A 12,970-nucleotide genomic window follows, 5' to 3' on the forward strand; every position below is an offset into this window, starting at 1 on the left:
TATTTAGCTGTATATCGCGTCCTGTGTTTTGTTTGGACTATGTTCCTTTTTGGGCAATTTCCATTTACCAAAAAAAAGAAATGTTAATTGCTTTTGTTAACAGGATCCTCCCAACTGCTAAAAAGCAAAAGCACTTGTAAGGGAATCTGCAACTGATTCCAGTTGAGACTGGTCAATGAATTTTATCATTACTGGCCTACTTTTCTGACAGTTAAAAATAGTAACGTATGACTCGTGCAATGGAGCATTTGTACACCTGAGTCCCGCGTTTTTTCTACTCTGTTTCTACACTTCATTCAGACATAAAAGTTACTATGTACAGTAGCGTTAAACTACAAATCTGTGTACAATCAGTAATAAATAATGGGATCAACAAAGAATGGCATTAACATGCATAGTCTATATAGGCCAACACCACAGTTACCAGTGTGTCTTCTAGAAAAGCGAGCTCGAGCCCTATTATTTGTCAGAGAATGCCAATAAAAATGGTATAAAAGGCACCAACCCCACAAACATGGTTCAGTGACTCGAATTAGCTGAGGTGAAGCCTAGCAGACAGCTCCTGGCCACAGGTACCTATAAGGTCATGTATCTGTAAACCCCGCCCCCAAATTTCAAAATTGCTGTTTGTGGACCCAGCCTTAAGTGGCCATTAGAGAAAATACAGTTTTTGTTGAATGAGGCATCCTGTTTAAAGCACTTTAAATGCTCAAGTGGAGTAGAAAAGCGCTATAGAAGAACCAGTCCATTTCCAAAAATGTTGTTGTACTTTAACGTGATGTATAAGTGCCGCTACTTTTTTAAAAATAAAGGTTATTACTAAGTTCCAAAGTAAGCTTCAATTAAAAAAAAGAAAGACCTAAACAGGTTTACTGTATGTGTTCGGTTTGTCTTGTGTGCTAGCTAAAGTCATATCTGACACTGTTACGTTTCTGCCTGGTAAGTTCTTCCAGCTAGTCACTCACAGTCTAAGATATCAGCAAATTCCAGCTGATAAAGCAATCATCTGCTCTACCTCTCCCTGATTCAGAGCCAGTGGCTGTGTTTGATGTTTGCCTAGGGTAAACTGATTAGAAAAAGATGGGTGATTTGAGATATCACTGACCCCTTTTATTTATTTTCTACCCTATCACCCAACCTTATGCCCTGACAAGACTCCTTTTTTTGGAATTGCTTATTTTGGCTCCACTTGGGAACAAAGTGTTTACAGTAATGTTGGGCTCGTGTGCATTCATGCGCATGCAGCAGTGGCTTGTTAGGCAGAGTACAAAAGGCTACCTCTACACGTGACAGAAAAAACATGTGGAAGATTGTTTAAACTTGATACCTACATCTTAAAACCAGAGCAAATAGAGAAGAAAAGAACACTTTGAGATGAGGTCACTCTTTTTTTTTTTTAGAGCTTAGGTGGCAAAACACCAACACCTCCAGGTTAATAGTCAAGCCACGAAAAGCTATTTTGCCTCAAAAACCCAAAGGGCTTTCAAGCTCGGAGGAAATATGAGCAGCAGTCCACAGGTCGCTCTCACTAACTCTTGTCTTACTCTGCAAGATTGGGCTGTTTTTATAAAATGTAATTCAATTTTGTGAAAATGTGAAAATCATTCTGACATTATTTGAGGAAATCATTTCCTTCTGAAACACACAAGCTCAACCTGGCATTGCAGCTTTACTAGCAATTGAAGCCCAGCCAAAAGTCACTTTTGACCTATCCAAGAATACTGACTTTCCAATTTGGCCTGTCTCTCTGTCCTCGGAGGCCCACATGGGTAAAAGAGAGGAAAGGGTTTTCTGTTACTTTGAGCAGGGCCACTGAAGCTGAAGAAATCATCTATCTCTATTTCAGACAAATGTGAATAACATGTTACAAGTAAAAAAAAATTAAAAAAAAAAAAAAAAAGAATTCCAGTCAAGCCAGTATCATAAGTGGTCATATTTTGAAAGAGGATAGTTAAGAGTCTATGAAACAAAGCCTACTGTTAAAGACAAACACTGAATTAAAAAAACAGAGTTTGGGGGGGTGGCTTAGATTTCAAATCCAGATCAAAAATGTTACTTTGAAATTGCAGAGTAGCTCAGTTAAACCATCGCACATATTTTACCCAATGTGGCCTGGCACTGCTCAGCACCCATTGTGTGGGGTAACATTTAAAAAGAAATTATTGGCAAATGGTTCAAGTTGCTGAAATATAAATAAATGACTCTTTACCAAACTGGAGCGATGAACCACTGATTACTCTGTAATTTTAAATTGTTTAAATAATAATGAACAAAAAACTAAATCTCCTGGAAGCAAATTTCTACCCAGCTGCAAACATGATCACAGTAACCATGCTAACATGGTTACTGCTAATCTGCAAACGTAAGCAGAAACACACTTATGAGTCGATAGCATAATGGGTAGAGTGTTTCCTAGATGAAAATAATAGGTTCGTAAATTAGTAATAGTGTATCCTGATATGACCAAGAATGTGCAGAGAAAATCTCTTGGCCACTCAAAGCACAAAAGTTCTGACATTTTATCAAAACCTACAAATTTCTACATCATGGTGGCAGGGCGCTGAGAGATATGAAAGCCGTCACAAACGTGAACTTTTAATCTGTACCAAAGTTACAGACTGACCAGACGACAGGCTCACTAATTTACCAACTCTTCTTGGATGTCTTCCAGTCAACAACAGAGTTGCACATTCTTGGCATGTTTGTGCAAGATTTGTCATTTTTGGCTGGTACAAAAAACTGCCTTCACTTGGTTGTATATGCTATGGCAGTCTAATGATTGAAGAGTCTCCTTCAAACCAGAGGATTTTATGTTGATATAAAAACAGCTTTTGTCACTTGTAATATAAATCAAGAGTGCTTTTAATAAATGCCAGTGAGAGTCTGTTCTTCTTTTGGATGTGTCAGTAATCAAAAATGATAATTCAAACTGAAACTTGGAGCACAGATAGGTATACTTTTATCACTTTGAACGCAAAGTTCGCAGATCATTCAAAATCAGATCATTGTATGCATTTCTAGCTTCAGTCTTCCTAAATGAGTGATTAGCATACTGTCAACCTCTGGTTGTTATTGTACAGTCAAAGCAATCCCTGCAAATGTCACGTTATCCAGACGAAGCACTTTGCACAGTCACTACTGAGGTGTTCTGTTGCACTTAATAGCTCGGCTTTAGTGTGAGATTGGCCAGAAGCCAAAGTGTGTATTGTGAGTCAGGTCCAGCTGTGCCTTTTCTTTCAATGAGTAGCAGTTCATACCTACTGGTTAATACCCATAAAGAATGGTTTCACTGGTACAGGCAGGAAACAATTCATTGCTTTCATGTCTTTACTGAAAACATAGACAAACTGCAAGCCATGACTTTTACACATGGGCGTGAAAGAGATGTGAAGCAGGCCTCACACACTGCAGCTGCAGCATGTCTGCGCGACTGTACACATGTGTGTATAAAAGTGTCTGAAACTGACCATGCAATCTCCCTTGTCCATATTAGCCCATGCACACCATGTGCAATAGCAGATTTATTCCACTACCTGGTCAAGCCTTAGCTGAGCAGACACTTATTAGGAGTCACCGGGGCACATTGTGTTCTCCAGAAGCTGAAGCTTCACAACGACACATTCAAAACATCCAAATACAGACTGTACTGCAGCCCAGTCACAACCTCGTCCCCTATCCGCTGAGGTGTGGAGGAAACCTCAGAGAAGGTCTACAGTACCATGCATTGACCAGGCGCCTTCATGAAGGCTTAGAAAATAAGCAAAGGAAACACACTAAAGCATACTCAGGAAATGATCGATTAATTAGAGTGAAATAAATGCGCAATCCTTCAAATTCAATGACAAGAAATATATTCATACACTAAAACTGAACTCCAACTTTAAATTAGGCCTTACTTGCTTTTCAGTCATCAGTCCCAGTTTCCTTAGTATCTTAACATAAAATAGAGTCTTATAATAGGACTACTACAGTCTTTTCACTGACAGTTAACATATCTGAATTACTGTACTGTCAATAAACAATGCTGCTGTATTTAGCCATAATTTTCTAAAATATGTTGGACAAAAACCGCAGATGCACAGAGGAGAAACTGATTACGCTGCAAGAGTGGTCTGAAGGCTTCATGTGGGAGTTCTATTTTGCCACAAAACCAGGATGTTGTCTTGTGTTGGAAATCACAGTAACTGTTGGGAAGCCAAGCTGACTACAGCTATTTTCCTACATGCTCCACCTTTTAAGCCAAACAGTATTACTGCTGAAAACTCAAAAGAGTTCTTTTTTTACAACTTTACTTGTTTTTTGAAAGAAGTAAAGGGTTTAGACGCTCTGTGGTCAAGGATTATTAATGAAGACCAATGAGGTCTTTTCTCCAACAGCCTTCTAAGTAAGAACATCCTTGCCCAAATGCAGACTAGGATGTTAAGATCCCCTTGTTTCACTTCTATTTTCTCACTGGATTATTGCCACCTCCGGTCACAAAAGATCAGGGGCAGATTGTGTCAATAAGACCATAGTCTGACGCATTGTTTGCCCTCCAACACGGTCCTGTTGAAGGCTGTCAGGAGCTGCTTGTATCTGAACAGGCCAATCTGTGCCCACGTCTCAGGTGGAAACAAAATCAAGGACCAGAGTGGGTAGAGGGTCTGGGTGTCCTTTAGGATATCTTATCTAATCATAAGCAGAAACCTCCAGTAACAGAGTGAGCTTCTGTAGGGCCACCTAATCTCAACCAGACCTGGCGTGACCTTCTGTAGCCAAGGCTGTAGGCAGGGGAACAGACAGCTGGATTTCTCCCTCCTCCGCGCTAGTCCTCACTTGACCATGGAGGTGATGGGTGATCGAAAGCTAGATAAAGTGATGCGTTTCACAGACTCTGTAACTAAGTCCTTTACTGTGCTATAAAGCTGTAGTTTTAAATACAGCAAATTAGAATAACATTCAACTTTTGTACACCACTTACAGAATAATCCAACTGTAGTTAAGCTAGTAGAAATTCAACACTGGTGATGTTTAGTGATGGACTTCTCACTGATCTTGAACTTAGAATAAATAAAGTCAGCTGAAAATAAGGATATATATCAAATGAGGATATATATCGAATAAGGAAACCAAAGGTGTGCTAAATTAGTTCTAGCAGACATTGCTGTTTGACTGTATTTATGAGTCATCATTTGGTCGATGACGACGTGCAGAAAGATCTCCTGAGAGCAAGTGACAACAAGATTTAAACAGTCAGTCTTGTGGGTTGCGAGCAACTTTCACAGCAGATAAAATATGGTTAGGATTGTTTGATTTTCCATACAAGTCTGTTCAAGCTTAAAACAGGAACGCTCTTTGTCATGTGAGTCTTAAATCCATACTAGGCATACTTTGACTTGCACTCTGTCTATTAAAACGCCAATCAGTTGGTCTGGGAATTACCTTAAGGTGAGGAATGTGCTAAGGCCAACAATCATAACTTTCAGCAGGTGAAGACAAAACCCAGTTCAGTTTGTTCTGTGTGAATACAATATCTATCTGCATGTAATCATAATCCACCCTGACACAGTAAATCGGGAAGTAGATGAAACGGAGCAAAGCCTTCAAACTTTGCAGGACACATCCAAAAAAATCTACTAAATGATTCCACAGAAATTCATAAATAAGAGCAGCTACAATTTGCATCGCGCTTATGGTAATCCCTGGTATTTGGGGTTCAAATTATTACAATTACAGTGATCCAGTGTAGTTTCTGACTGTGAAGGCCACGTGCACGTGTAATACTGAAGTCCATCATTTTTTCCATAAATACTGACTCGGTAACTTATCAACTGGATAATAATGTTTATCTTCAAGACTCGCAATGTAAACTCTGCTAGTCACTATAAAGGAACATAAATTCTTTCGACATTGCACCATTTTAGGTTTAATATTACATTACATTTTTCCTTAAAGGTGAGGCTTCAGTTGTTTTAGTTCAGTTTAAGCTTTGTTATTGGCCGAGTCATTCCTTTTATCGTGTGTGTGACGTACGCAGCTCTCGTCTCGTGAGTAGTTCACGACCAATGTGAAGTGTCCACCGACAGCGATGACTAAAACGTCTATAATAAGACATAAAGTGTCAAGATATGCATAAGTTTCCATTTCACAGCTATTTAAATGTTTCCCTCTCAGCCACCCAAATAACATTTCTTTATTTATGTGCTGATGAAGCATACCCACACACACACTGTGCTTCTGTACATTTGGCCTTGGCAACACTAATGCTTACATCAGCAACACAACTGCAATGACAAGTCTATACATGCTGCTTTTCACACTTCTCTAACAGAGGGGGATGAAGGTTTAAAACCTAGACACCGGTGTTTTGAAGGACGTGGGCCTGTGATTCATCTCCAAACTATTGCTGATGATTGGGACTCCAGCCACGAGATGTGCCGTTTAACACCCGAAGATAGGGAGCGGTTTTACAATTAACATCAAATACAGGAACACTATCGGTAGATGTGCTGACAGTTTAAATGAGTTTAAATGAGGCAAATGGTGGGAAAATACCAGGTGCTTAAATTACTTATCACTTTGTTAATTACTCACGCTAAAAAGGTGTTTCTTTGAAAGCTCACCTGATCATAATGTCTGACACTGTTTTTGTTTTTTGTTTAATGAGTGGAATCAATAAAATACAAAAGGCGTTCACTTTTGCCAAGAAGTCTCCTTGAAGTAAAATGGAAAATAACTGCAGCCATTATCAGAACTGAGAAAACTAGGGCAGTGGAAATATCAACCACAGCAGGTCTTACAATCTTCATCCAGCTTATGGCAGGTCACTTCTAATTTGAAATTCTTGCTAAATTGAAAAATTAATATAAATAAATCTATGAATATACTTTCTCTGCCTACTAAATTTTGATCAACATTAAAGCATTTACAGGTTAACTTAAGACAATTTAAGTTTCAGGTTCTTTGACTAAGGATGACTCACTTTTACTGGAGAGTTGTCTGGTCCCTCATGAGCATGTCCTCTCAGGTTGATGATGTGGACCTCCTCAGGCAAGCTGGTGGTGCCCCTGCTTGCACACCCTGACAGGATAGTGAAGCTCTTCAGCATGGCTTGCACTGGGTGTCCCGTCCCCACTGGCAGCAACTCACATGGGCTGCGAAACAGCGGTCCTGCAGCAGAGAAACAACGATTCTTGCAATAAAAATAAATATTAAAGCATGTGTATGATTCAGAGCCTCATATATTGCTGTCAATTAAATCCAAGCAACATTCTTGAGGGCTTAAAAGGGAAACTAACCCACGAGTGACAAAAACTGCAGTCCCTCAAGTGGCCACTTGAGCAGGCCATACCCCATAGACTTGTATGTCAAAAAGCACAGCTTAACAGCAGAAAAATCCTATTTATAGCCTATTACAAAAGCATTTTACCTCTCTATATTTAAATGTCTCCTTCATAACTGCACAGGAAGCTTTTTTTTTAAATTATTCATTCACTTTAACTTACTAAAGTTAAATTTTTGTTTTTTAATCTTGACACAGGCAGCTGTAGTTGCCACCTTGTCCTCACAGAACAATATATTTCATCTGTTTATGCTGTCGGTGCCTCTTGGAGAATATCTGATAGGATAATCTGGCCAATAATACGTAAGTAGCCTGTGCTCCAGTTTTTTTGTTAGTAAAATGCTTCTATATTATTAGTCTGTTACTGAGCATTTATTGTCAGATATGTCTGTTTATTAGACCTTACTAACCTTTTTAGTGTGAGCGCATAACTTAGTACTCCAACCTCTCATCCACTCTAGTCCACAGGTGGTTTAGCTTGACTTTTTTTAATGCTAAAATTGGATTTTATGAGGTGAAACTTTTTAACAATCATCAAATGCTAAAAAAAAAACAAAAAAAAAAAACTACATGTCAGTAGAATGACTGGATACATTTGTTTTTCTGATTCCCCTACAGTCTAGATTTTTCCTCTAAATGGTGCCATGTTATGCACTCTAACTGTATGTATGCTGAGTAACATGAAACACAAAAGCATCATCATCCCTAAATATAAATGCCCTAAAGTAACTTCACCGATTTCCTGCAATGGTTACATTTAACATTCAACAAGAACCAGGGTTTGCAGTCCACATCTTTTAGAGTCTGAGCAAAGGTCTACAGTAATGATTTAGTTCATACTTTACAACTTTGCATATGTCAGCAAGAAAAGAGCAATTTCCTGAACAATCAAAACATCTGGTGAACACTTGTGGTGTAACAAAACTGCATAAACTAATTGTTGTTAAGGTCAGTCAGTAGGTTTTACCGATCTGAAATCTGAAATCTTTCTATTCTTAAAATCGGAAGTCTTATTTACTGCGAACCATCCCTTGTAGTTGATATCATCCTAACCTGATGCCCACAGTGTGGTTTGAGCCAATGCTAACTGACATTGGATCAGATACAGATGTAGAGAAAGAACTGTTCATGCTCATGTTCACATAGTGCGCAATTTAAGGTTGCCAGTAAACCCAATCTGCATGTTTTCAGACTGCAGCAGAAAACCCATGCAGACACAGTGAAGCCATCCAAATCCAACAAAGAAGGCCCCCAGCTGACTGGGCTCCTTACGGACTGCTAGAAGATCGTGCATTTACTGACTGGCTGAAAGATATAGGCCTTCTGTGGGATTCACAGACCATAGTCACCACCTTAGTCCATTTGCTTATTGCCCAAGTTGTTCCCACACATAGACTTTACCTGGGCTGGCCAAGTGTCTTCGGAGTCCTTTATTCTTTTAGTCTTTTATTTTATTTTGTTTTATCTGTCCGAGAGAACAACGCCATCCACGAACAGACAACCCTCTCACTTTTTATTTTAAAGTTCACCTGGTGGTAACCAGTACTGCTCTAGAGAACGCCTTGTCCCTTAAATTCCACTGCCTGCAGCTGATATCAGTAGTCCTTGTTCTGCTCTGGGGACTGACTTTGAGTTGGAGGGCCATTCTTACCAGGACTAAGTAAAGCTATGAGGCTGCGAAGAAGGACAGGGACTACTGTCGCCAGCTGCAGTCCAAGAAAATGAATTTGAAGTTCAGTGACAGGACAAGAGACTCACTAGAGAAGCAGTGGATTTTAAGCACAGTTATTTGTTTGTTTGTTTCAAAAAACTACCAAATATAAAACAGTGTTTATTATTGTTTATCATCATTTACTTTTAGGGTACCTCCTTTTGTCCCAGTATACAAAATTAAAGACATTTATATAAGGATTTTTGTCTTGGTTTCCCCATCATTTTTAAAGCATGTCATACAACTGTCAACTCTCAGTAATTAAATGTTCACATTAATAAGTTTTTGGCAACAGGGGAACTGGATGTACACATATCTCTTTTACTTTCCAGTAGATGTTCGGAGTTCAGTCAGTCTGGCTATGCTTTCTCTTCTGCACAGTCAGCTATAATGAACATTTCTATCATCCATTAATGCTGCAATTCCTTGACCGGCACAATGGTTCGTTTAGATTCACATGACTGCACTTACCATTCACACTCTTGCATGATATGCAACTTCTATTCATAGGCCACAACCTTTGTGGTGGTTAACTAACCTAACCGCAGCCTGACAATTTCCTATGCTATAAATTTCCTTTACGTTTTAAGTGAGTATGACCCACTTAAAAACAATGAGGGTGCAGTTTGCAGATGCACAAACCTCAAGTGGGACTCGGGGTGGTACAAGAGAATTTGTTCCGAGTGAGGTAACAAACAGCACTTTTACATTAGAAGGTCAAGTACACTATGAGAAAGAGTTTGGCCAAGTATTTTTTTTTTCTTGGGGTCAGACCTCACAGGCTTGTGCCAGCCAAGGCCCGCTCACATTTCAAACACATCACACTAAACACGCAAAGGCTGCCAACAGCAATCAGATGGAACATTTGGAAATAATTAAAGTCTAAGTGAAAGACAGTTTGATAACAATGTTAAACTCTCCAACTGACTCCAAAAACACAGCGCCTCAGCGGTGGGGTACAGCTAGGGGGAAAGGGTTTGGGGTTTTTTTTGTTGCTCAGAACACATAGCTATTGTTTTCTCTTTCTGTGCCGCCAAATAAGCCTATGTTGGATCAGCATAAAGCCAGAGATCATGTATGGCATAGTTTCCCTCTCCTTGTTGTGAGGAAAACATCAGAGAATTTATTATTACCATGTTTTTCTCAAGAGATAAATCCCAAACTCTTCACAGACAGCCTCAGCCTGGACTTTATGTTGCTATGCTCTTGTTTCTCGTGAATTTACTACAAACCCAGAAAGATTATCTTTAACTCTTACTGAAAGGATACATATATTAAAATACGGTAAGGTCTTACTATAGCGATAAAACCACCAGACCTAATGGCAAAAACCTGTGGTGCATCAGTACGTCAACCCCCGCCTAACCCCCCTCGCTTTTCCTCCCAGCGGGCCGAAGCCTATTCCCTCCCAAACCATGTCAGCACGCCTCACTCCCACAAACACGTCCGAGGGCACTTCAACTCACTTTTTCCCCTCACACATGGAGAATAACAAACAACTGCCAGACAAACAAAGAAAAACACACGTCTTTCTGGGAGACTGCCAAAAGATTACAACAGCTGCTGGCCAATGATGTGATTTTGTAATTGTTTAAAAATACAGCAGAACAGAGAGACTTATGGGAGAAAAGAGCAACACATGGATAGAAAAGTAGGACATTCACGGTGACATTGGTTTTGTTTTTGTACAAAAAGGCAAGATCAGCCAGTCGGTTGCAAATCTGTACGAAACCTAAGCAAAAAAATAACAAATAAAAGTCACCAGATCTGTGTGGAAATAGCCAGTGATATTTATTATTCCCAGAAGATGATGATGTCTCTGGCCAATTATCATAGGCAAAATGTTCTCATGACAAAGTATATCGACAACTAATGTTTTCAACAATGAAAAATACAGCAAATAGTCATGCTCCCAGGGGATGCATGGATGATCACACTAAGTTTCCACAGAAAATATTTAAAACTTAGAGGAAGACTGAGTCAAGTGAAAACCGAAACCCCCGGCTCCAAAATACATGTTGTTGGATAAATGGGCAAATATTTTACAAAAAAAGCTGAGAAACAAGGGTGTCTGTTCACTAAAGTCTTGGTGTGTTTCATTAAAAAAAACGATCTATGCAGTGACAAGGCTTAGCTAAGATGTTATCATGTTATTGGTTCATTTTATTTCATATAAGGAAAGGTGTGACACCATGAGAGCAGCGGGTTACAGGATTCATCGTGCTTCCTGTGTTAGCGCAGTTCTGGTCAGAGTGACGAACTATAAAAAAACAATTCGCTGTATAGTGTTGCAAAAACTAAAGATTCTCTGCAAAGCCAAAGTGTGAACAGCAAAGGACCAAACATGATCGCGCATAAACACGAGGAATTATACACTTCAGACAAAGCGAACTAGTAATAAAAGTATTTGTGAATCAAATACATTAAATGTGTGTTTTGTCAGAGGATAAGCTCCACCCATTTTTCCTGTCACCTCTCCCCTTTCACCACAACCTATTTTAGCCCTGAAAAATGTTCATAATTTGTCCCATGGGCCAGTTTTCAGATAAAAACTGTGCATTAATATCGAATTAGCCTCTTCTTCTGTGCAACATCATGAGTCATTTCCAGGACACCGTCTAAAGATATCCATCATAACTTCTAAACTGTAACACCTCTTGTGGAACAAGTCCGATGTCTTTTAACGAATACGAACTAGTTTAGGTGACACTGATCTAACAGTGTCACACAAATAGAGAGTGCACTGTTTGATCAAACTGACACAAACCGTATCATGCATGTCATTACCATCAGCATACAACCACAGTTGACATCAAAAGTTATACAGGAAATAAAACGAGCATCTGTTGGCCCCACCACAGCGTGGTGTCTGCTGTCACCTTTCCTGTCTGCCTTTCTCCCCCGCATCTGTCTCCCCTTCTCTCCATCCACCTTTCTTTTCCCTCAGTCTTTGGTGGCAGGCAGAGTGTGTCCTGTCCAGCTGCTACTAGTGACTTTAGCTGGTCAGGCAAAACACCCACAGCACAGGAATGAGAGAAGCCGTTGTTCACTCGGTCTGAAAAGCAAGTCTACCAGACACTCTGAAGAATACATCCTTAACCCATCTCCAAAATTTTTAAAACACTACAAAATCTCAGACATACTGCAAAAGGCAAAGCCCTCCATTATTCTGTAACTCAATCTCACTCCAGTCAGCCATATCAAATTGATCTTGCAAACTACATAAGAAGAAAAGAGCAGTAAATATTCACCTTGAATCCTGACAATTCTTTGTTGCAGTATCATTCAAAGTAGGGCTGGGCCATACTGTACCGTTCACGGTAATACCGGTATAATATTGGGCAACGATAAGAAAATGAAATATGGGTAAAACGCGCATGCACAGTGCCTTTGTTTTCATACCCACATAGCGGAAAAAGCATGGCGGCGACGGAGAATGAGAAGGGCGAAAGCGGATCGTTGAATGAAACGGATGAACCAGAATTGGTTTGTAAAAATGCTGCAACTTCAGTGGTGTGGAACTGGTTTAGCTTTCATCTGTCAGATACGCAACAAAGCACTATTTTTGGTAGAGCATGCTAGCGGGCCGTTGTTATTACCGTGTTTTTTGGAAAATACGGCACACTTAAAATCAATCCTTTGATTTTTCTGAAAATAGACAGTGCCCCTTATAATCCCGTGTGCCTTATGTATGAACTCTGGTTGTGTTTACTGACCTCGAAACGATTTTATGTGGTACACGGCGCTCGAAAATCTCTCAAATGTTTTAGTACAACTTTGCTAAGCTACGAACCCGCACAGCTTGATGGATTGTCGGAGCATTGCGACTATCGTAGGCAGGAGCCTGGCGGAGTGATATGTACTGTGCTTCAACATAATATTACCGTATTGCGTGTGTATAGCCTCTTTTTAAGTTTTGTGGGTATTATACATGGTTA

The 12,970-nt window shown here is 39.7% G+C and overlaps 1 protein-coding gene across 3 annotated transcripts in view; it reads right to left on the reverse strand.

The window, feature by feature from the left end:
• tgfbr3 (transforming growth factor, beta receptor III) overlaps window positions 1-12,970 on the reverse strand; it is a 68,582-nt gene that overhangs the window by 35,176 nt on the left and 20,436 nt on the right. For all 3 annotated transcript variants that reach the window (XM_026160146.2, XM_026160147.2, XM_026160145.2), the window contains exon 3: window positions 6,962-7,149. In XM_026160146.2, coding sequence (XP_026015931.2) covers window positions 6,962-7,149 — 188 coding nt within the window. The remainder of the gene's footprint in view (window positions 1-6,961; window positions 7,150-12,970) is intronic.

Source organism: Astatotilapia calliptera, chromosome 23, assembly GCF_964374335.1.
Source record: "Astatotilapia calliptera chromosome 23, fAstCal68.1, whole genome shotgun sequence".
Taxonomy (NCBI): Eukaryota; Metazoa; Chordata; class Actinopteri; order Cichliformes; family Cichlidae; genus Astatotilapia; species Astatotilapia calliptera.